General features: G+C 42.3%; 1 protein-coding gene and 1 pseudogene across 1 annotated transcript in view; both read left to right on the top strand.

Annotated features, from left to right (window-relative positions):
- The first annotated feature begins 2,157 nt into the window (after positions 1-2,157).
- On the top strand, positions 2,158-2,927 carry LOC129008610 (corepressor interacting with RBPJ 1-like; annotated as a pseudogene).
- A 6,933-nt stretch (positions 2,928-9,860) lies between these two features.
- CAT (catalase) overlaps positions 9,861-24,650 on the top strand; it is a 33,940-nt gene continuing 19,150 nt past the window's right edge. The window contains exons 1-5 of the mRNA XM_054440009.2: positions 9,861-10,363; positions 20,496-20,667; positions 22,302-22,412; positions 23,386-23,516; positions 24,407-24,511. Coding sequence (XP_054295984.2) covers positions 10,298-10,363; positions 20,496-20,667; positions 22,302-22,412; positions 23,386-23,516; positions 24,407-24,511 — 585 coding nt within the window. The 5' untranslated portion in view covers positions 9,861-10,297. The remainder of the gene's footprint in view (positions 10,364-20,495; positions 20,668-22,301; positions 22,413-23,385; positions 23,517-24,406; positions 24,512-24,650) is intronic.

The raw sequence follows: 24,650 nt of genomic DNA, 5'->3' as shown, positions 1-24,650 counted from the left end.
TTTGTCTGTGCCCTGCCCCCAGAGGTGGAGCCTACAGAGGCAGGCAGGCCTCCTTGAGCTGTGGTGGGCTCCACCCAGTTCAAGCTTCCTGGCTGCTTTGTTTACCTAAGCGAGCCTGGGCAATGGCGGGCGCCCATCCCCCAGCCTCACTGCCGCCTTGCTGTTTGATCTCAGACTGCTGTGCTAGCAATCAGCGAGACTCTGTGGGTGTAGGACCCTCTGAGCCAGGTGCGGGCTATAATCTCCTGGTGCACCGTTTCCTAAGCCCGTCGGAAAAGCACAGTATTCGGGTGGGAGTGGCCCAATTTTCCAGGTGCCGTCTGTCACCCCTGGAAAGGGGACTCCCTGACCCCTTGCGCTTCCCGAGTGAGGCAATGCCTCACCCCTGCTTCGGCTGGGGCACGGTGCGCTCACCCACTGACCTGCGCCCACTGTCTGGCACTCCCTAGTGAGATGAACATGGTACCTCAGATGGAAATGCAGAAATCATCCGTCTGCTGCGTCACTCACGCTGGGAGCTGTAGACCGGAGCTGTTCCTATTCGGCCATCTTGGCTCCTCCCTCCAATATGTATTTTCTAAGATACAAAATAAATCTCTGATGTAAGAGATTACATAACCACAGTCTAATGATCAAAACAAGGAAATCTAACATTGATACAATGTTCTTATTCATATTAAGTGTATGGCCCATATTAAATTTCATAAATTGTCTCCATAATGTTTCTGAAGTCTTTTCCGTCTGTTCCAAGACCCAATCCAGGAACACTCTTTATACTTAGTTGGCATGTCTCCTTAGTCTTTAAACTGGAACAGTTCTTTAGTCCTTAACTTTCATGGTCTTGATATTTTGAAAAGGCCAGTTGTAGACTGTTCCTCAGTTGGAGTTTGTCTCATGTTTCCTCATGATTAGATTCAGAGTATGCGTTTTTGATAGGAATGCCACAGAAGTGATGTTGAGTCCTTCCCGGTGTACCATGTCAGCAGGTTCATAATGGGGGTAATATATGTATTTTTTTTTTTTTGAGACAGAGTTTCACTCTTGTTGCCCAGGCTGGAGTGCAATGGCGTGATCTTGGCTCACTGCAACCTCCACCTCCCTGGTTCAAGCAATTCTCCTACCTCAGCCTCCCGAGTAGCAGGGATTACAGGTGCATGTCACCATGCCTGGCTAATTTTGTACTTTTAGTAGAGATGAGGTTTCTCCATGTTGATCAGGCTGGTCTCAAACTCCTGACCTCAGGTGATCCGCCCGCCTCAGCCTCCCAAAGTGCTGGGATTACAGGCATGAGCCACTGCACCTGGCAATATATCTATTTTTTAAAAGAGGACTCTTTTTGAGAATATGGGAAAGTACTCAAGTCCTAAAGGAAAATATATTTAAAAATGAAATGGGAGGGTGTCTGTATTCGAGCCAGGGATCTGATCAAATTCTCTCTCAAATCCCTCAAGGCAAATTGTCACTTACTCTGCTTATTTGTAACATGGTTTATCCTGGTATTACCTCATCTATTAATTCACTTGCTTGTTCATTCATTTAGTCAAATATTGGTTTAACACTTCCTGGGTGCCAGAAAACTGTTGCAGGTGCTAAGAATAATCAGAAAATACAAAACCAGAAACAAAACCCACCAATCCTCATGGGCTTCTATTCTAGTAGTAGAAATACACAATAAACAAATGAAATCGGTTATATAGTATGTTAAAAGGGAGAAGGGTCATGGAGAAAACATAAAGCAGGGAAGGCATGACAGGAAGTGCCAGAGGAAGCTATAAGGTTAGAAGAGGTGGTCAAGGAAGGTCTTCCTGAGAAGACAACATGGTAAACTACAGGCTCCAAGCTGAGCCATGTGGCTTCTGGCTTCTTTTGAGGATGCAGAGTTTAAAAGGGCATTAAGAGAAAGATGATACAAATTCGAATATTGTATCATCTATAATTTGCCCATCGAGTAAGTTGTTTCACACCTCAGGGGCCAGCCAGACAAGAGAAAGGCAACGGTGATTGTTATTCATTGACATTTAGAATATTGGGTGGGATGGGATTGGGAAAAATGAAATCCCAGTACGAAGTTTCAGAGAATTAAGCTAGTGCTTGCTAAGTAGTTCGTTTATGTTGCTTACAGAGCTAGCCACTGCTTTCCCCAGCTCTGGCTCAAGGATGGGGAAATCCTCTGACAATGTCATGTGCAAGAAGGATGTTCATCTTGCCTCCAAATCCAGTATCAAAAAAGTATGAATGGGCCAGGTGCGGTGGCTCATGCCTGTAATCCCAGCACTTTGGGAGTCTGAGGCGGGCAGATCACTTGAGGCCAGGAGTTCGAGACCAGCCTGGCCAACATGACGAAACCTCCTCTCTTATAAAAATAAAAAAATTAGCTGTGTGTCTGCGGTCCCAGCTACTGGGGAGGCTAGACAGGAGAATCACTTGAACCCGAGAAATGGAGGTTGCAGTGAGCGGAAATGGCGCCACTGCACTCCAGCTTGGGTGAGAGAGTGAGACTTTTATCTCAACAACAACAAAAAAGTATGAATGGCAGAACAGAAAGTATATGATAAGAAGAAACAAGAAGAATGAAGGCAGCAGTATCTTAAAGAACAAGAATCATATGAAAACAGATTGCTTATGGGAGATGAATGTGTAAAGAATGGCCTTAATTTCATTTGTGAGGCCCCACCAGGAGCTAAAAAAGGAAACAGAGAAAAAAGAAAACAGGAGAGAATGAAGACAAATTTAAATGGCAGAAAGAAGCTCCATGAGAAAAATATACCAAAGATTACATAAACAAAAAAAATTAGCCCTTTGATATTCAGGTTAGAAATATGAACTGCATTAAATGTCACAAATGGGATCATGTCACTGCAGATTGAGACTGTCCTTTGTTTGGTCTTTCTGGAATCAATGCAAGTTCAGTTCCCACTGATGAGTAAGGTAGGCACTAGACATGATTTATTTGTTTCAGAATTTATATAGAGGACAAACAAGGAAATAAGATAACGTTTCTCTTTATTTTCTCAGTAAAAAAAAAAGAAGTAAATAGATCTTCATTTTCAGGCTGCCTGGAGCAATTGCTTTCGACATTTGACACAAGAAGGAGAATTTTGCTTCATGTCACAGTGTCTCAGAACTGAATCTGTTTATGTCTACATATCCTGGAATAGGAGCTGCATATAAGATGATACAGGGCAACAGGTCCTCTTGCTTGGTGGAAAATGATTCTTTGAATGGACTTGTTTAGCTAAGTCTCTGCCTGCCCTTTGCTGTCAGGAAGGAGAGGCAGCTAGAGATCTTCCTCCTCCTTCTTCATCCTTGCTGCTCTGCAAGCTGCCTCTTCTCCAGCACTCTTGTTCCTGCCTTTGGCTGTTCCTCAATCCCATGTGGCTCTCTAGGCCTGTCATGCTCTTATATTACAAATCCATAACAACTTCCCATTTTTTGTCTTTTAAAGACTGAGAAGAATGTCATTTTCTTGTGGTTCTTCTCAACTATGTGGGTACAAAACATGGATTTCACAATTGCTTTAGTCAGGGTGCTTCCCATAACACCGCATCTTCAGGTGGGCAGAGGGTAGTACAATGCTGGAGTTGAATTCTAAGAATGTAGAACGCTCACTCCAGATCTTCCTGTATTCCTGCCCACTTTGTCACAGGCAGAACAATGTAGGAGTGGAGATGTGATCTCCAGAGCCACACTGTCTAGTTCCAATCCTGGCCCCATTGCAAACTATCTGGGTAACTTCGGGAGGTTACTTAACCCTTCTGTACCTTAGTGCCCTCAGATGTAAAGTGAAGGTAGTAAGAGTTCATTCCCCCTTGTAGGATTGTTATAAGGATTAGATGGGTTAATATTGGAAAATCCCTTAGTGTAGAGCCTAGACATAGTAGGAGCAATATTAAGTGTTTGTTAATTAAACAAAACATGTTTTGAATGGATGGTTTTGTGGGATAGGAAGGTTTGGTTTAGCGCAGTGGTTGGCCTTTGTTCATCATAACGTGACCTCGGAGCCAAACTTCAGTGTCCAGAGGCAGTCTCTTAACTACAGCACATCCCACAAGGATGAGTATAATAGGATATCCTACAACAAAGTTTGCTGTATTTTCTGAACAGTGTTGCAACTCATGCAAGAGCTACATGGCACTCCAGAATAAATAGAAATACTAATAATCAGAGAATACAGATAACTAACTCATATGGTTCATATGATCTTCCCTAATCCTCCAACAACCCTTGGAGGTCAGTGAGGCCGGTGCTGCTGATCAGCCACCCATATTCACTTCCCCTTTCTTTTATAATAGAATGCCTGAGTTTTGTCAAGCTCATGGTCACCCAGCCAGTGACTACATTTCCTGGTTTCCTGTATAGCTAGGCATAGCCACATGACTAAATTCTGGCCAATGGAATGTGAGTAGAAATAAAGTGTGCTATTTCCAAATTGTGCCCTAAAAAGGAAAGGACATGGGCTCCCTTTGCTCCTTTGTCCCCCTTCCCACTGGCTGGCATGCAGTTATGATCAAGTGAGCAGCTACATTGGACTCAGAGATGGAAGCTGTGTATTGAGGATAGCAGAGTTGCCTAACCAGCCCTGTACCATTTAGGTCTGAAATGCTTTATTGAGAGAAATAAGCTTTGATCTTGTCTATGCTATTTTGTTGGTTTTTTGGGAGGCTCTTTTTGTTATAGCAACATGGATGATACCTAATATAGAAGGTGTTACTATCTCCATTTTACAAAAGCAATATGGTAGCTTAGAAAAATTAAGTGACTTACCCAAGTTCACACAGTTTGTAAATGGCCATGGTGGGATTTGACCCCAAGTGCTCTGATGCTAGTGCTGGGGCTGTTAACCATGTACCATGCTATTTTGTCTCTTGAGCCCTACAAGGTAATGATCTGGGTTTATGGGAAAGAATAGAAGAGAGACGCCTGTTCCATTCCCCCTAGTTGACCATTCCTAGCTATGACCAATGGTTCCACCCAAACACGTATACTTTATTCATTTCTCCATAGATGCATAACTGTGTGTGCTCTCAGTCCATAATGAATGTGTTGATTGTCTATGAGGTTTGACTTTTTATTTTGATTGTCAGAGTACAAGAACCCATGTCTGGTTTCTGCAAACAGACTTAAACCCAAGGTCAAGCCCAGGTGCAACATTTAAAGCATAAACAAGGGAGGCAAGCAAACTACCTCTAAGACAGCAGCACTGGAAAATAACTTCAATCCAAGCATGTCAATCCCAGTAGTTAAACATGACTGGTTGACCCAGGCCTTGCAGGAGCCCAGAGGCAAGGAGGGAATGTGGGTGAGCCGCAGGAGCTTAAGCTAGTCAAAGTCAAGTTCAGAGGCCAGTGGACCTGCACAAACTTGAAAAAGGCTCAACAACTGTTGTAAATATTTGCTTGCTACTGAGTCCTGCTCAAGTCGTCTCCATATCACCATGAATGAAGTCAGACTTTTAGGGAAAAGTGGTTAACAATCTGTTTGGATTTCTGCGGTAGCAGGGTGGATCATATAATGCTTACTCCTGACACCACACCTAACACCTATTCAGTTTTTCAGCTTTACTCAAAGCCTTCATGACTTAGCAGGTTCAGGTTAGGCGACCTTCTTAGGTAATCCTAACAACAGCTGGCCTTCCCTTCTCTCAGCACTTTTTCCCCGTGTTGTTGCCTGATTATTTGTCTATGTCCACGTCCTTTGCTGCTGTACTCCCAGAGCCCAATAGGCAGGGGGCCCAGGACACAGCAGACATTCAGTATATTGGATGACTCCCATGGGGTAGTGGTTATGGATGAACATAACACGAGAGGCCTTCTCTCTCAGAAGAATGTGATGAAATATGCAATTGATGAACATCCAGAATCCAGATATTCCCCTATCTTGAAAATTGCACTTCCAAGCCACACTCTCAGTGCCAGTGAGAGTGTAAACTAGCTCGAGCATTGCAGAAAACAATCAACAATATGTCACAAGAACCTTAAAATGTTCAAATGACTTGAACCAAAAATGACCTCTGAAAATAGGTCCTAAGGAAATAAATACAAATGTAGAGGAAGGATGTCACTGTACTGTTATAGAAGAAAACAATTTAAATGTTCTCAGTAAAGGAGTATGTAAATAAAGGAATAGTCCTTTGATTGCAAATTGTGTAGCCATAGGAGAAAAATATCACATTTTGGAAGAAGATTTAATGACTTGCAAAAAGTTTTATCTGATAATGTTAGGTGGAAAAAGCAGGATATAAGATTATGTATTCTGTAGGATCCATTGTAAAACTTTCTTCTCTCGCTCTCTCTCACACACACACACACACACACTCACACACACACTGCTTTACATACATATAAGAGAGAAAATATTGGTAAAAATGTTACCTGTTTATCATAATCTTTGAATGATTGTTTGTCTGATATTTTATCCTGCATTTTCCAAGCCTCCATTAGTAAATATAAAAAATAAGTTAAGGGCCGGGCGAGGTGGCTCACGCCTGTAATCCCAGTACTTTGGGAGGCTGAGGCGGGTGGATCACGAGGTCAGGAGAACGAGACCATCCTGGCTAACACGGTGAAACCCCGTCTCTACTAAAAGTACAAAAAAATTAGCCGGGTGTGGTGGCGGGCGCCTGTAGTCCCAGCTACTCGGGAGGCTGAGGCAGGAGAATGGCATGAACCCGGGAGGCAGAGCTTGCAGTGAGCCGAGATCGCGCCACTGCACTCTAGCCTGGGTGACAGAGCGAGACTCCGTCTCAAAAAAAAAAAAAAAAAAAGTGAAGGTAAAAACAAATTCCCAATTATTATTTCTACGTTTCCTCTGTTTTTTTGTTTTGTTTTGTTTTTGAGACGGAGTCATGGTCTGTCACTGGGGCTGGAGTGCAGTGGCATGACCCCGGCTCACTGCAACCTCTGCCTCCCAGGTTCAAGTGATTCTCCTGCCTCAGCCTCACGTGTAGCTGGGACTACAGGCAAGCGCCACCACGCCCAGCTAATTTTTGTATTTTTAGCAGAGACAGGGTTTTGCCATGTTGACCAGGCTGGTCTTGAACTCCTGACCTCAAGTGATCCACCCACCTTGGCCTCCCAAAGTGCTGGGATTACAGGCGTAAGCCACCAGGCCTGGCCTATGTTTCCTTTTATTGCAAACATCAGATCAGTAGCATGGCACGTGAGGCCCAGGCGGAAAAAGGCACATCCATGTTCTTCTCCTCAGGATAGCTCATGCTATGGCCATCACCAGACACCAGGGGATATCTGGGTTGCCTCCTCCCAAGTAGGCAATTATTCATATTAAAGCGGGAAAGATATGGTACAGCCAAATAGGCAGAGCAGAAGGTATGTGCTGCTACTGCATATAACACCACCGCTACTTTTTAAAGCAAATCCCACCTTCTTCTCTTGCTTGCTCAAGCCTGTTCCACAGTGAATAGGAGTCATGGAGCTGTGGTGATGTTTACTCTCTTCCCTTAAAGCCAGCAGCCAATACTGAATTGTAACTCTCTTTTTTTCTTGTTGTGTTCTTTTCTCTTCCTTTTTGCCTAACTCTGAATTTACCTCACAAGGCCACTGTGAAGAGAATGAAACTGAAATATGTAGAACATTCTCGGCCTCTCTAAGGATGGGTGGAATCAGAACAGAGTAATTACCCCTTGTGCTGTTTTGTATGCCTGTCATCCAACAAAACATAATGTTCATTCTCGCCATTCTTTTCTTGCAATACTGATGAAATAAAATTTGTCTATAAAGATTCCTAGCTGAGTACTCAAACGTTTTTCTTGAACATTTGTTACATGGTCTACTTTGCAAGCTTGGTTTCAAATTTCGTGATACCAGGATTAATAACAGTATGTCTTGTGCCAGTATATTTTATTTTCATTGAGTTCTGAAAATTGACTTCAGAGAACAGCATTTTTTAAATGAAATTTTTATTTATATCAATAAAAATACCCATGAATTCATATGACTAAAATATTAAAACCTAGAACCCAATTTGTTTACCTAACCAATCACTTGCAATTACCTTTAGGTAATTGTATTGGTTTGGTTTCAAGTATTTTTTAACTAGGGCTGATTTTTAGAAGTGTTTTCATTTAAGCTGTAATTATAGTCGATAGAACTTCCATCTAATATGTGACTTTTTTTAATTTTTAATTTTTTTGAGATGGAGCCTCACTCTGTCACCCAGGCTGGAGTGCAGTGGCACGATCTTGGCTCACTGCAACCTCCGCCTCTTGGGTTCAAGCGATTCTCTCGCCTCAGCCACCTGAGTAGCTGAGACTACAGGTGTGTGCTACCACGCCCAGCTAATTTTTGTATTTTTAGTAGAGGTGGGGTTTCACCATGTTGGCCAGGCTGGTCTCGAACTTCTGGCCACAAGTGATCCGCCTGCCTCGGCCTCCCAAAGTGCTGGGATTACAGGCGTGAGCCCCCGCACCCAGCCTCCTATGTAACATTATAAATTTATTGTCATTACTTGTAAGCCTGCCCTTTATTTTAAAATACAAGATATGACAAGATCAGAAACCAGTCTTGTTTCTCCATTTCTTTCTCTAGAAATGATTCTTTAGGAATCCAAATCCACAGTAACAAAAACAAAGGAAAAAAAAACACATGCTGGACAGTGTTTATATAATGAACAAAGGTTAACATATGACTGCAGGTCTTTTATTTATTTTGTTGATATTTGTGTTGGTTAGTTAAGAAGATGATTTGCTCCATTATTTCAACATTTATTTATTCAACAAACTGTGGACTTTGGAGATGAACAGCTGAAGTTAGAATCCTGACTCTATCCCTTAACAACTGTGTAACTTTGGGCAAGTTATTTAACCTCCCTATACCTCTGTTTCCTAACCTGTAAAATGAAGATAACATTAGTATCTAACTCATAGGGTTGTTGGGAGGGTTAACTAAGCAAATATACAAAAAGCTTAGAATAGTCCCTGGTATATAGTAAGTGCTCAATAAATTATGGATGGGAGGATTCCGACTCACATGGAGTTTACAGTCTTGACAGTATGGATCGGGCAGGTAGAAAAAGACACCAAATTACACAGCCAACAGCATCTTTACAATTGTTTTTAATATAGGAAAAGTATAGGGTGCTAAAGATTAATTTGTGGCTTTCTTTTCCAATGAACTGCTAAAGTTCCACTTTTATGCCCAAGATTCTTATCAAACTTTTGTAAGATCAAGAACATGTGAACTTTCCACTATTATATATCCACCCATTATATGTAGTTGTACTGGAAAAAATCAAAAGCTGATAACTTTTAATTTGAAGATGATGGTATATACTATGTATATATATTAAGGTGCTTAAAGATAAATCCTAGCACCTGAGGAGGTGTAGAAATCATTTAAACTCTTTGATTACAATGACAAACTAGTCAGTAACTTACTAAATATTGTACTAAATATTACTAAGTATTTTATTCTTCAACATAGCTTTTTAAAGACACAAAGCTTTTCAAAATTCCTGGTCACCTGCGAGTAAAATTTGGGGAAGCAGATTTCTCCAGTGTTTAAAGAAGCCAATTTGGCAGTGTACCGGAGTTGAATACATTTTTCCCATCTAAGTTAAGTTGTTTTTCTCTGGTAAAGGAGGAAATCAACACACATCTGTACGGAGAAAAACGTTTCAGAGTGTTTTTATATTAAATAATTAGTATACTAGTTTAGTAAGTGATAATCCACAAATAAGAAGAGCTAAGAGAGAAAAAGAAAAGCATCCATCCATCCTTTGGTTGCAAATAATACTTACATTAGCGTATGGCAAAATTTAATTTTGTACAGAGTAATTTAACCCAGGATTGCTCAATTTTTAAGAGCTGAGAAAGCATAGTTATAGAGCGCAAAGCCCCACCCAGCAGGGTCTAAGTATTCCGTCTGCAAAACTGGCAGGCCACCAACGGCCGCGTCCCAGGGCGGCCTGAAGGACGCTGATAACCGGGAGCCCCGCCCTGGGTTCGGCTATCCCGGGCACCTGGGACCGGCGGGGCGAGGCTCTCCAATTGCTGGACCAGCGCGGGATCCCTCCTTTCCGCACCCTCCTGGGTATCTCCGGGTCCTCAGGCCTCCTTCGGAGAGCCCTGCTCCGCGCCCACTGGGCTTCCAATCTTGGCCTGCCTAGCGCCGAGCAGCCAATCACAAGGCAGTCCTCCCGAGGGGGCGGGACGAGGGGGTGGTGCTGATTGGCTGAGCCTGAAGTCGCCACGGCCGCGGGGCTACAGGCACATTTGCCTGCTAAGGGTGGAGACCCACGAGCCGAGGCCTCCTGCAGTGTTCCGCACAGCCAACCGCACGCCATGGCTGACAGCCGGGATCCCGCCAGCGACCAGATGAAGCACTGGAAGGAGCAGCGGGCCGCGCAGGTACACCCTGTGCTCCCCGAGCGGGCCCGAGGGTCCGTTTAGAAAGCGGGGGCGTCGGCAAGTGACGGCCCGGCTTCCCCCGGGGCGGCGCTCAGAGGGACTGTACCGCGGCTAACTGGGCAGGGGGTATCCCCTTCGTTGCAGACAGACTCTTACATGCGCGGGAGCAGGGGAGGGGGTTCCGGGTAGTGGGGCGCGGGACTGCAGGCTTTGTTGTCCGCAACAGGCTCGGGTGGTTGCTTCAGAATTTTACACTTTTGCCAACTGGGACAGAGGTCGCAACTTGAGGACAGAATGAGGGCTCATGGGGAAAGAGGCAGAGAGCTGCAGCTGCAAGGAAGTCAATGAGGGGAGAAGTGGAACCAGGCTCTAACGCTGCCCTTCTTGAAATACTGTTTACACGCTTTCATAGTTGTGGGTTCCAGCAGGGCAGGGATTGTGTTTTACAATCTTGATGTCTCCAGCACCAGTCACAGTGACTGGTACGTACTATGCACATTATTAAACGACTAAATAAAAGAATTTTTACATCCATTGTCTCATTTGCACTTCAGAATATCGAGCCCAGCATTTTAGAGTTGGGGGGTGACATTAGGGATTGGTTAATGCGTTTATTCTATTCTTTGAGCGCCTGTAGGTGCTAGGCACTGTTCCGAGGCAAGGTGTACAAATTCCAGTGAGACAAGAACAACACCCTTGAGAAGCTGAGAGTCTAGTCTGGGAGACAAGACACATAAACAGATGATTACACTCCAGCGTGGTGAGGGCTCTAATATAGGTTATCTGTAGAATGTAGAGGGAGTGACCAGGTGGGCCAGACAAAGCAGGTGACATTTGAACAGGAATTTTTTTAAATGAGTAGGATTTTAACTTGGTGGTGGGGGAGACATTCCTGGCCTGTGCCCACGGGTGCAGAGTCTCAAGAGGGCATATATGAGGAGGTTGGATTAGATGAGACCGCATCTGGTCTGAGTCTTCTGTTGGCAGATTGGCCCAGGGAGTCTAAAGGTCTTGCCCTGTTCCCTGGCTGCTGATTAATGGTAGAGAGAGGATTGCAGCCCTGTTTTCCCCATTCTGCCTAGTGCTCTTGCTCAAAACTCAGGTTCGTGAACTGGGGTATTAATGCTAAGGGCTCATGGATTGCTTTAATGGTTCCCTGTTTGGGAAAAGGCTGCCATTCTCCTCCAAGGGCCTGGAAAATCTCCCCTCTTGGCCCTGTTCTTTGTTATATACCATTAGGATGGTTCATGAGCTCTTAAAGTGAACCAGAGAGACGTAGAGTCTTAGTAAAGGATGTGCCACTACTTAGTGGCAGAGACAAGGTTAGAATTCAGCTTCTTGGACCCAATTGGGACTCTTTCCTTACCCAGTGGGTGCAAATCCTGGTTCACACTGAAGTTTTCATGAATACTTGGTGAATTGAGAAAAGTGTAGACAAAGTAGTGAGATTTTTACAAAACAAAATCTTTTCTTTTCTTTTTTTTTTTTTTTTTTTTGAGACGGAGTCTCGCTCTGTTTCCCAGGCTGGAGTGCAGTGGTACGATCTCCACTCACTGCGAACTCCGCCTCCTGGATTCAAGCAATTCTCCTGCTTCAGCCTCCCGAGTAGCTGGGATTACAGGTGCCCACCACCACACCCAGCTAATTTTTGTATTTTTAGTAGAGATGGGGTTTCACCATGTTGGCCAGGCTGGACTGGAACTCCTGACCTCAGGTGATCCGCCCGCCTTGGCCTCCTAAAGTACTGAGATTACAGGTGTGAGCCACCGCGCATGGCCAATATTTTCATTTTTAAAGGACTCCCCTTTATTCTGAGACTAGCTGCCTTCTTCCTTGTTTGGGAGAATCATGAACTGTTGAAGTCCCTGCTGTTGATTTACCTTACATAGTTGCCCATGTGAGAAATGGCTGACTCAAAAAGCACATCTATAGTTGGGAGGCTCTTAATTGAAATATGGCCATCCCCTTTGTCCATGACATCTCAGGGCACTGTGTACATCGTCCTGATTGGCAGTCACATTGATGTCTTATTGTTCCTCAGTTTTAGCTGCTCTGAGTAAAAACCGCTTACTTCTTTGAGGCACTTCTGCCTCCCCCCAGGGCCCTCCAAAAGGAATTATGCATGTGCCTTATAGCCTATATAATTTTCAAATACTTTTTTTAAATGAAAAATTTCAAATATTCAGAAAAGTTGAAAAAATTTTTCAGTGTATATCTATATATCTGCCATCTAGATTCTACAAGGAACATTTTGCCTTGTGTCTTTTATTATGTTACTCCATCTGTCTGTCCATCCTTTAATTCATTCAAGTTGTTTCATGTATTAGCAGTTTGTTCTTTTCATTACTGAGTAAGATTCCATTATATGAATATACCACCATTTGGCTATCCTGTTGCTGGATACCTGGGCTATTTAATTTTTTTTTCTATTGTAAGTAAAGCTGCTGTGGCTGGGCATGAAGGCTCATGCCTATAACCCTACCACTTTTGGAGGCTGAGGTGGGAGGATTGTTTGAGCTCAGGAGTTTGAGACCAGCCTGAGCAACATGGTGAAACCCCATCTCTACAACAAATAAAAGAAGTAGCCAGACATGGTGACACATGCCTGTTGTCCCAGCTACTCGGGAAGTTGAGTTGGGAGGATTGCTTGAGCTTGGGGTGTGGAGGCTGCAGCGAGCCATGATTACACGACTGCACTCTAGCCTGGGTGACAGAGGGAGACCCTGTCTTAAAAATGAAAAACAAATAAAGCTGCTATAAAAATTCTTACATAAGTCTTTTTGTGCACAGATGCTTTTATTTCTCTTAGGAAATACCTAGGAGTAGATTTATTGGATCATAAGGTAAGTGAATGTGTTATGAGAAACTGCTGAGCCTTTTTCCAAAGTGGTTGTACCATTTTATATTTCATCAGCAGTGTATGGGAGTTCCAATTGCTCCACATCCTACCAACTTTTGGTGTTGTCAGTCTTTTACTTTTAGCTGTTGGGTGTGCAGTGGTATCTCATTATGGTTTTAATTTGCTTTGCTCTGATGACTAATGATGCAAAGCATCTTTTTACATGCTTATTGACCATTGGTATGTATTCCTTTGAAGTATATGTTCAAATTTTCTGTCCTTTTAAAAATTGAATTGCTTTTAAATTATTGATTCATAGCCCATATTTTAAGTTAAATCATGTGGAATCGTGTAGGCTAAGTGTTATAAATCTCAATATGTATCATGGTATAAACATATTAGAAATTTATGGCTGGGCGCGGTGACTCGCTCCTATAATCCAGCACTTTGGGAGGCTGAGGTGGGCAGATCACCTGAGGTCGGGAGTTCAAAACTAGCCTGACCAATATGGAGAAACCCCGACTCTACTAAAAATACAAAATTAGCTGGGCGTGGTGGCACATGCCTGTAATCCCAGCTGCTCGGGAGGCTGAGGCAGGATAATCGCTTGAACCCTGGAGGTGGAGGTTGCAGTAAGCCGAGATTGTGCTGTTGCACTCCAGCCTGGGCAACAAGAGTGAAACTCCATCTCAAAAAGAAAAAAAAAAGAAATGTATTCCTTTCCTACATGAATGGCCCAAAGTGGTTTGAGATTGAAGGAGGTGGGTGGGTGCTCTGCTTCCCACAGTTATTGAGGGCACCAGGCTGAAGGAAGCTCCCCCTTGGTCAACACATGGCTTTTATGGGCGTCACTGTCCAGCACAGAAGGCTCAAAAGCATGGAGAAGGGTATATGAGTGTGGGGAGGTTTAGGGCCCAGGGTCATTGCCACTTACATTCTGTTGGCTAGAACTCTGTTACAGGCCACACCTGGGGTAGTCTACCCCCCTGTCTAGGAAGCTGACTCTACTATATTATCCAAAGCATACATTTCATATTTGGTGAAAATCTGTCCAGCCATTTTCTTGTGATGTGGCAATGGACATGCAACATAATTTCTTTTTAAAGAATATGTCATTTTTACTTTCTGACATTAAGATATTCTGTTAGAAAATTATGACAGTAACAGATGGTATTTAAAAAAAAAATCTCCCCTTGCTTGGTAAATGCTTTTATCTAAGTGGGCAGCTTTGTGCTAATATGCTCTCTTCCACTTCCCAATTAGTTTTGATGCTTTACTGATCTAGGAGAGCTTTACGGTTTGGGACTACTGTAGGAGAACACTCTGTTGCCTCCTCTCTCAAGAATCAGAGTGTCCTGTTTTGGAAACACAGTCAACCAATGTGAAAGCAATTTATTGGGCATATCTTCTGTGGCCAGATTTGGTTTGCTGACAGGTTAATTGGGAGTTTTGTCAACTTTAATAAGTGAGCATTGAGTCAGATGTGTTCATGAGTATGACCTTGATCCACTTAAAAATTCTTATTTCTTTTTCTCTCTTGGCAGGAGGGAGATGGTTCTGCAGGTATTCCCAGCCACTTTGAAGGGAACTTAAATGGGAACTTTATTGCTCGCTGCTTAGAATGCCATGGGCTCTTCTTTTGAGATACTTACCTTTAACCCATTTCCTCTTTTTCTTTTCTTTTTTTTTTTTTTAAGTGCAGCTTGCTGCCAGTGCTCTTTTCTTGGGGGTAAATGGGAAATGTTAATAAGTAGCTTCTGATCCCTTTAAAATGGGAGAATTTGAACATTTCAAACCTTACCTTTTTATACGGTTCTCGTATTACCTGGGAGAGAGGTTAAGTCTTAGACTATCCATTTCTGTAAGTGAGTTGCCTATCCATTATAGCCTGTGAGGGTCTATATTTTTTTAGGGTAACCCTGGTAATAACTGCATTGATGTTACACTGGCAACATTTGGGATGGAGAAGGGGTGACTGAGTGACTTAACCTTTGGTCCACATGTGCTTTCATTTCTCCTGAAATATACCTAGGCATGGGATCACTAAGTCATTATGTGCAGTGGGAGAGACTATGGGAGATGGGATAGAAATTTTTAAGGTTTCATTTCTTTTTCTTAGCTTTTCCATGGTGGGTAGGTCTATGCAAACCTACCCCCAAAGTCTGAGGAAGCTGAGAGGCCAAAGAAAGAGGTTGACAAATCAAGTTTCTCAGAAAGAAATGTTTAATAGGGACTTACGTCCAGAAACCATGTCCGTGTCTTGCGTGTTGGCGAGACAAGATGGTGGATCCCACACCATTACCCGTCAGACCCAGGGCTTAATACCATAGAGAAGGGCAATTCAGAAGGGAGGTATGGCATGACTGAAGTATGATAATATCAAGGTTGTTTGACCTCAGGGCAGGATTTATAGTAAATAGGGGCTCTTTCACAAGGAATAATAGATACTGGAAATCTTAAAACTGGAGTTAATCAGAAGTCAGCATGGTGGATCAGTATCTAAGATGGAATTGCTTTAGCTTCCACAGCAGCCAATATCTAGACCACCCTTATTATTTTCCCATAGACTAAGAAATTTGAGGGTCAGGACAGTCTTTGGTTTCCTGTACGTGGGTGTACAGGTTGTAGGCACTTGAATCTTTGTTGAATAAATGGAGAATGTTAGGCAGTTATTTGCTAGAAAACGCTAGGCACATTCTTTATCACAGAATGAGAAGACGTCATTATGACTCCTCTGGGACTGACAGGGGCAATTTGCATTAACCAATCTTTTAATTAAAAGTGGAAGAACATGTTTAGGTTCTTGAAACTTCTGTGAGTAAAGGGAACTACTAAGTGGAAAGTGTAATATGTTGATAAAATATTTCACCAGATGAAGCCAACCTTACTCCTCCCAGGAAAATTTCTTCATTTATGTATTAGTTCTGGCCAAAAGAAGCCTATAAAGGCAGCAAAGTCAAAATAGAATTTTACTTTAAGTCCCTACCTCTAATAATTGTGCCAGTTTTTAGCCAAGCTAATTTCTGCGGCAGTTTTCATAACAAGTTTGTCTAAAAGTGTTTGATCAGAATTTATAAATTAAAATATTTCTCTCATTTTTTGGAGGGGAGATGCAGGGAGAGGGATAGGCTGTTGCTGCTTCCTCCTGCTCGTTAGAAAGGCTTTTGGCCATATCATATTGGTCCATGGTTTAGTTTATTTGCATGCTGAATCCACACACATTTGTTGTATGTTTGTTAGTATATTGAGCAGTGTATTAGGGATCAGGGATACAGATGTAAAAGGAGTACACAGTCTAGAGAGGAAAAACAGTGACAGGCTGGGCGCAGTCGCTCACGCCTGTAATCCCAGCACTTTGGGAGACCAAGGTGGGAGGATCTTTTGAGGTCAGGAGTTCGAGATCAGCCTGGCTAACATGATGGAACCCCGTCTCTACTAAAAATACAAAAATTAGCTGGTTGTGGTGGTGGTCGCCTGTAATCCCAACTACTTGGGAGGCTGAGACGGGAGAATCGCTTGAACCAGGGAGGCGGAGGTTACAGCGAGCTGAGACCGTGCCACTGCACTCCAGCCTGGGCAGCAGAGCAAGACTCCATCTCAAAAACAAAAACAAAAACAAAAACAATGACGTAAACAGGCAATTACAATATTTTGTTATATGGGGCACAAGAAGATGCCCTTGGCCCTGCTTCATGGGTGGTGTGGGGTAGGATAGAGAGAGCAGTTCAGGAGAGGCACGTATGGATGTCATGGGAGCTAGCAGCCAGGAAGATATAAACATGTTAACAAGAACCAATGCTACTTTTCCAGAGAGAGGTCTTAAAATTGTCCAGCCATAGAGAAGCTTTTTCTATCTTTAAAAATATTCTGGCTCTAAAGTTATTCATTGAGTTAAAAACAATAATTGCAAGTTGGAGGAAATCTCTTTGCCTGTCGTTACTCGTTACATGTCACAAAGAAACCTGTGCCACAACACTGACATCTCTGCAAAGTTACTTAAGTTTTCTGAGTTTGTAGTGTCGCCCATTAAATGAGATTAATAACATCGATCTCTGGATTATTGAGAGGCTTAAGTGAGATAACTTGTGTGGTCCATTTTCTAGCCCCACCCTCTCATTTCATCCAGTAAATGTTCATTGCATTAATTATTTTCATCTTAAATACACCGTATCCTGCTCCTCACCTTCTAATATTAATAAATACTCTATCTTTCAGTTTAGATCAGTTCCTCTTATCCAGTGTTGCGCTAAACATCCCCTGAAGTTGGGGGATCTTTTCCTTTCTAGTTTTTGCTCCCTGGCTTCCCTTTTCTGTTGCTGACTGTTGAAGCTTTCCTGTCCCACTGGCTTTGAAGGTAAATTGTATATACATGCGCTTGTGTGAGGAAAGCTGTTATATAAATGAGGACAATTGATCTAACTATTAGAGTGGGGAAATGGAAGAGATTCTGAAGCCTCCATTTGTAACTTAAAAACTCAGGTTTCATTTCTTAACAGGATTGATGTTAAGGAGGGGATTCCTTCATTGGGCAGGAGGGAAGACTGCCATAATTCCAGCATTCCCACTCTTAATAGTCAGTGTCATCAGGAAAGACCACCTCAAGCTTTAGTACTTTATTCATGTATCCAACTCTGCACCTGCTGCCTTTGGGTGTGGTATTTATTCTTGACCATATCACCCTGACCCGGTAACCAGAAGGGAACATGTGATATGCTCTCATCTCTCCCTTGGGGGCAGCTCCCTCCCCACGTTGAGGATGCTGGCATGTAAATAACACTCTTGTCTGTTTAGTGTTCCTTTTACTAAGCTTCTTGGTATCTTTTCTCATTCTTGTGTCTTTTATGGGATGTCCCCCTTTTTTTTTTTTTTTGAGACGGAGTTTCACTGCTGTTGCCTAGGCTGAAGTGCAATGGCACGATCTCGGCTCACTGCAACCTCCGCCTGCTGGGTTCAAGCAATTCTCCTGCCTCAGCCTCCCAAGTAGCTGGGACTACAGGCACCCCTCCACCGCACCTGGTACTAATTTTGTATTTTTAGTAGAGACAGGGTCTCTCCATGTTGGTCAGGCTGGTCTTGAACTCCCGGTCTCAGGTGATCCACCCGCCTCAGCCTCCCAAAGTGTTGGGATTACAGGTGTGAGCCACCGCGCCCAGCCTGGATGTCCCTTTATTTTTTAAAGGCTTCCTTAAATACCTTGTTTATATGTTGAAAAGAGCATTTAAAAAGTGGACAGATTTGGTTTGCTCTGGCTCTCTAATTATTTTAACTTCATTATCACCCAATAGTTCTAGGTCAGTGGTTTTCAATCCTAGCTTGAACAGGAATCATTTAAAAATAGCCCAGGCCTCACCCAGGGCACTTCTATCAGACATCTCTAGGGGGGATGGCCCAGGCATCAGGAGGCTTTAAAAAGCTCCCCAGGTGATTTCAGTGCATTGCCAAGGTTGAAAACCAAAGCTTTAGGTTTAAACTAAAGGTGAAGTTGCTCTTTTTCTGGTTAATTTTCTACTTTAGAAAGCAGAAATTTTTTTTCTGGTTCATTTTCTACTTTAAATTAAAAATAAACCTACAGAGGGTCACACGTATTAGCATGTCACAGAGGGTCATACGTATTAGCAACATATGTATCTTCAAAAGAGTGGTGTGACTGGGTGGTGTTGATTGGACCCTTAAACTGTGACAGTTTAGAAGGGGCTTTGCTAGATGGGTTTAGGGACAGAGATGGTAGAGTGAGAGAGTGGATGGAGGAGTATGCATCTGTCATGATTACTAGAAAAAACTTCAAATGCTTTGCTCCTTCTGCTACGAGGTCATGTTCTCACAGCCAGTGAAGTGACAGCATATATGTGCTGAATGTGTGGCTTGCATTTTGCATTTAGCTCTTTTAATTCATGTGTTAACCTTAGGAGGTACTTATCATTCTATTTTGCAGATGAAAATGGAGACTCATAAATAAGTAACTTGCCAGCAGCTACGTAGCTGGTAATTGGTAGAACTGGAAGTTGGACCCAGGCTCTAATGCTGGCACTCATAGTTTCTCCCTGCTGCCATGTTGGCCTCTTCCCACTTGGATGAAGATATAACTCTAGTGGCAAGGGCATTTACTAGTGTGTGAGAGGGTTTTGTTTATTAGTTTGCAAATTGGACGGTCTCCTTTATTCAGTGTCTTTTTTCAGACAGCTCACAGGTCTTTTGTGGTTTTGTAAGTGCCTACTCCCCACCATATTGCCTTCTAGAGAAGAGGCAGGAATTTATTTTAACGTACAGGACAGACATGCATGGGGAGTAAAACTACAGACTCCACTCTAGGTGTGTGGAAGTACTAAAACTAGTGCTTTTCTCTGTGTGTGAAGTTGGTCTGTTGAGTTTTGTCATGGACACCGTTGAGTTCCTCTCCCAGATGGAGGTGGCATAGCTTTGCATCACCTACATGTCTCTCCTGATTTCCAGTGACCAGGGGAAGACACTGCAGAGGCAGTTGTCTGTGGTCAAAAGTGTTCTCTGACCATGGAACTAGATGAAGCTAAGAACTTCCAGGATCATGTGGGGCTAGAAGAATGCCGCTCTCACCCTAGAGGAGGGACAGCTGAGTGTCTTCTGATGTAACTGAAATTGGAGAATCAGGTGGATTAAAATTAATTATTTATTACAGTAAAATAACCTATCCAATTTCAGAGACATTTGCTATCTTTAAAACACTAATACTATAATCCACCTTACCAGTAACAGTTTACTTTTAGTGACAGTGAAAGCCATTGACTTTTTTTTTTTTAATTGAAAAGAGATGTTGCAAATAGCTGGTGTACATTGCTTGAGATGCACTAAACAGGGTAGCACACTTCAACATTGTGGCAGTAGTAAAGCGTTTGTAAGTTCTGAGTAAAGTATTGACCAGCACAGCTTCCCTGGAGACCATCTTCTCATTGTTGGGTTGGACATTTCACTGTTAAGCTTGTAGGACGCTTTTGGGCACCTCTCTGACTGGGAGCTTTGCAGAACCCAGTGGCTTTCTCTGGAGCAGGTGCTGAGCACATTTTCAGGCTCCAAAATCATCTTTCTGCTCTTAAGAGCAAGTTTCTTAGCAGATTGGTGTTGAGATTTGTCAAGGGTTTCTGGGGCATGACTAAAAGTTTCAGGCAATGGCCCATCTTGTCAGATTTTAGTACTTTGGACACAGGAAATTAAAAAAGAGGGCAGATGGTATAAACATTGCAAAGCTATGTACCCGTGACAGTGTAAATGAAAGGTTTGATTGTGCTAACTCTCCTGCACTTTCTTTCTGTGTTCCTGTAGAAAGCTGATGTCCTGACCACTGGAGCTGGTAACCCAGTAGGAGACAAACTTAATGTTATTACAGTAGGGCCCCGTGGGCCCCTTCTTGTTCAGGATGTGGTTTTCACTGATGAAATGGCTCATTTTGACCGAGAGAGAATTCCGGAGAGAGTCGTGCATGCTAAAGGAGCAGGTAAGTGCTGTGTTTATTTGCTGTAAAAAGATTGTTTCACAGCACCTGGGTCAAGTATTATTTCCCAAAGGATTGGAAGACCTTTAACACAAGTGCCAAATCTCCATTTGTGGGAGAAAGGAAAAACATCCAGCAGTAGGGAAATTAGTAAATAAATGATGGTTATTTCCTCAGGTTAAACATTATATATAAAATAGTTTCTTCTAAAAATAGCAATCTTCCATTTCTCCCATCATTGAAGGAATAAAAATACAGTAAGTCCTCACTTAACGTCAATAGGTTCTTGGAAACTTTGACTTTAAGCTAAACGACATGTAATGAAACCAATTTTATGATAGGCTAATTGACATAAGCAAGAGTTAAATTCCAATGGCATATTTCTGATTGATAAAACTTCACCAAACTTCTAAATAGAGACTCAAAATACATCTTATATTAAACAATGAAATAAATCTGAGCCATACATACCTTTAAGAAAGGTTAGTAAAATAAGATAGTTATTTACTAGCTTATTCCAGTTCAAGGTGGTGGGAGGCCAGAGCCTGCCCTGGCAGGTTGGGGTACAAGGCAAGAGCCAGCCCTGGACAGGATGCTGTCCATTGCAGGGTGGACTCACACTGGGACCATTCAGACATGCCAGTTCACCTAATGCGCACATCTTTGGGATGTCGGGGGAAGCTGGAGTACCAGGAGAAAACCTATCTAGACATGGAGAGAACATGCAGACTCCACACAGATAGTGGCCTCAGCTAGGAATAGATTTTTTTCTCATCAACGTTATAATGAAACAATGTTGAACAAAATGATGTTATTTGAGGGCCTGCTGTACAGAAATACAGACATAGACACATGCACTGCAATTGCAACTAAGTTTAAATGGTGTACTTATTGGGTAATTACTGGAATGAGCTGCAAAATTTGGGGTAGTTGTGTTAGGGTGGTGGGTTTGTGATGATTTTTCCTTTCCTTTTTTTCCAACAATTTCTGTAAAACTTTCTTTATTGCTGTTATATCAGACACAAAAGATGGGGGTGGTATTTGAAAGAAAGTGAAAAACTCAGTTGGAAAAAATGCTCCACAGAAAGAAAGTTTTTCTCTTAGCTTGCTGACTTGGACTTCCAGTTAGGACTTCTGCATTTCTTCATCTCTTCTTCTTGGGTAAGGTTTCTTCCCATCTTCTCCAGTGGTTTGTGTGTATTTTTCCATCTTGACTTGTTTAGTTTATTGCTTGCTTTGTATCATCGTTGCTAAGTGTTGAAAAGATTCTCTCTTTCTCTTGTGTTTTCATCTCCTCTTCTCTCTGTTCTTCTCTTTCTCTCATAGGTCCTACCAGTACTTCAGGCCCCTCTGAGGCCCTGTGTCCTTGGGCCAACCTTGACGACTTCTAGCCTCACTCACCTCATTCTCTTGGCTCCAGCTATGAGGCATTCAACTTAGCACTGAGTGATAGAATAGGGCTTTGCATTTCACCCTCTTTATTTTGTGTTTGGGCATTTCCCCTTCCCCCATCATACTGGAAGCTCCCAGAAGGCTGGTGCTAACCATCATTTTCTCTGGTCACCCAGGTGCCTGTTGAGGACCTGAATGTCTGAGTAATGGTCTCATGGTAAGGATTTCTGTGTCTTTCTTGTTAGGGGCCTTTGGCTACTTTGAGGTCACACATGACATTACCAAATACTCCAAGGCAAAGGTATTTGAGCATATTGGAAAGAAGACTCCCATCGCAGTTCGGTTCTCCACTGTTGGTAAGTTGGTCTATTGGCGTGATTGGTATGGCTTAAGTCAACTTCACATTTTGGGGATGTTTATAACTTAAAGAAAAAGTTATTAGAAAATAGGAAACAAGCACTTCTCCAAATTATGGCAAGGTTTTACAGTAGAAGACATATTTGGAGACACATAGGAAGTTACTTATATTTCTGTTTGTTGAGGTGTTAGGAAATCACACTTACACAGAGGCCACCTCTGCAATTCTGTGACATTTGGAAAGAGCTTTCCTAAAAGTGGTTGCCTCTAACAGAAGAATAGAGTGGAAATCTTATTTAATAACTATGCCTACAGCTGACCTTTATTGAGAATTAACTCTGTGCCAACCGTCGTTAGGTGCTTTACAGATATAATCTCTGATTTGTAGATCTACTTTGCAGAGTGGGATTCTTTTCATTTTTGAGAGGCTAAGTGATGTTTCTCACGTTACAGAGATAGTATTAGATCTATCATACTGTATTTCAACATACCTAGTGCTTCACTAGTTCCGTTTCTGTGTCAGTCTCTGCATTTTAAAAGTACTGTGGAATGTAAAAATAAATTAAGAACTAAGAACCAATATTTTAACTCATTTTCTTAATGTTAACCTCATCATTTTGACAACTCACTTATTCTGTTTGTCACTACTTTAAGCCTCATAATTATTTTATTCCCTTATTTTAATTAAAAGTTCAATTACCTGTTTGAACAAAGTTATCTTATTATGGTAAATGAATGATATTGTCAGCTGTTATTACATATGTTCTCTTATTGCTCTCAATTAATTATTTTGTTTGATTTGTGGACTGAATTAGCTGGTGGTGAGAAATAATAACCCGGGCACTTAAATACCTAATTTAGTTCTTGGAAGTGGATTAGAAAGGATGGATCCAGGTGCTTCTTTATGTCTCCAGGCTTCTTGGATGCAAAGTGCTGTGGCTTATGCTTCCTGTTTCTGTTTGAATATTGTAGCTGGAGAATCGGGTTCAGCTGACACAGTTCGGGACCCTCGTGGGTTTGCAGTGAAATTTTACACAGAAGATGGTAACTGGGATCTCGTTGGAAATAACACCCCCATTTTCTTCATCAGGGATCCCCTATTGGTAGGTAATAGAGTATTTTGCACTCAACAAATGTTTGTTGACTTAAATTGATTTCAAATAGGTTGGCATTTGAGGAGAAGCCATGGGAAAGGCAGAAAGAAAAGAATATGGGTTGTCTGGATTATTTTTTTCAACACATTTTTCTGTATTTAATAAGGTCAAGTAACAACAGTTACCATTGGTCTTAGATTTGTGATTTTAAGACAGATTGACTTAATGGGAAGTGAGTTAATTTTCCTTGCAGAGCATCGAAGATTAGCAAAAAGAGGGACTTTACTTTGGAAACAAGCAGAGGGTGTCTCTACATGCTCTGAGTCAGCAGGAGGGTGTGTGTGTGTGTGCGCGCATGTGGGAGGGTGGGTATATTTTTTCCATGAAGAAATACTATAAATCCCAGCACTTTAGGAGGCCAAGGCAGGCAGATCACTGGAGTCCATGAGTTCGAGACCAGCCTGGGCAACATGGCAAAATCATATCTCTACAAAAAAATACAAAAATTAGCCAAGTGTGGTGGCTCATGCCTATAGTCCCAGCTACTTGGGGGGCTGAGGTGGGAGATTTGCTTGAGCCCAGGAGGTCAAGGCTGCAGTGAGCTGTGATCATGCCATTGTAATCCAGCCTGGGTGACAGAGTGAGACCCTATCTTAAAAAAAAAAAAAAAAAAAAAAGGAAAAGACTATAGTTTTGAGTATATTTGAAATACTTTAGGGTATCTTAGATGCTAGTTGTCTGTGCTGAGTAAATTTCATATTATGGTTTGGCAGTTTAAAATTCTAGGATTGTATTTAGAATTATAATCCATAAACCTAGTAATAGGCATGTATAATGCAAGACACCATAATTCCTGTAAACTTAGTTTTTGGATTTTTTTCTCTCTTTTTTCTATTTAGTTTCCATCTTTTATCCACAGCCAAAAGAGAAATCCTCAGACGCATCTGAAGGATCCGGACATGGTCTGGGACTTCTGGAGCCTACGTCCTGAGTCTCTGCATCAGGTGTGAAACCTTTTTTTCCATTGTATTATATCACCTGGGATGCAGTGTTTAATTATGCCTCGTCATAAAGTGTCTCTTCAGTTTTGGCTATTTTATTGGAATCAGCTTCCTCAGATTTCTTGATCATGAAGAGTTTTGT

Source organism: Pongo pygmaeus, chromosome 9 (assembly GCF_028885625.2).
Source record: "Pongo pygmaeus isolate AG05252 chromosome 9, NHGRI_mPonPyg2-v2.0_pri, whole genome shotgun sequence".
In the NCBI taxonomy this organism is placed as follows: domain Eukaryota; kingdom Metazoa; phylum Chordata; class Mammalia; order Primates; family Hominidae; genus Pongo; species Pongo pygmaeus.
The sequence above is the reverse complement of the archived record's forward strand: the minus strand, read 5'-3'. Positions and strand labels throughout refer to the sequence as shown.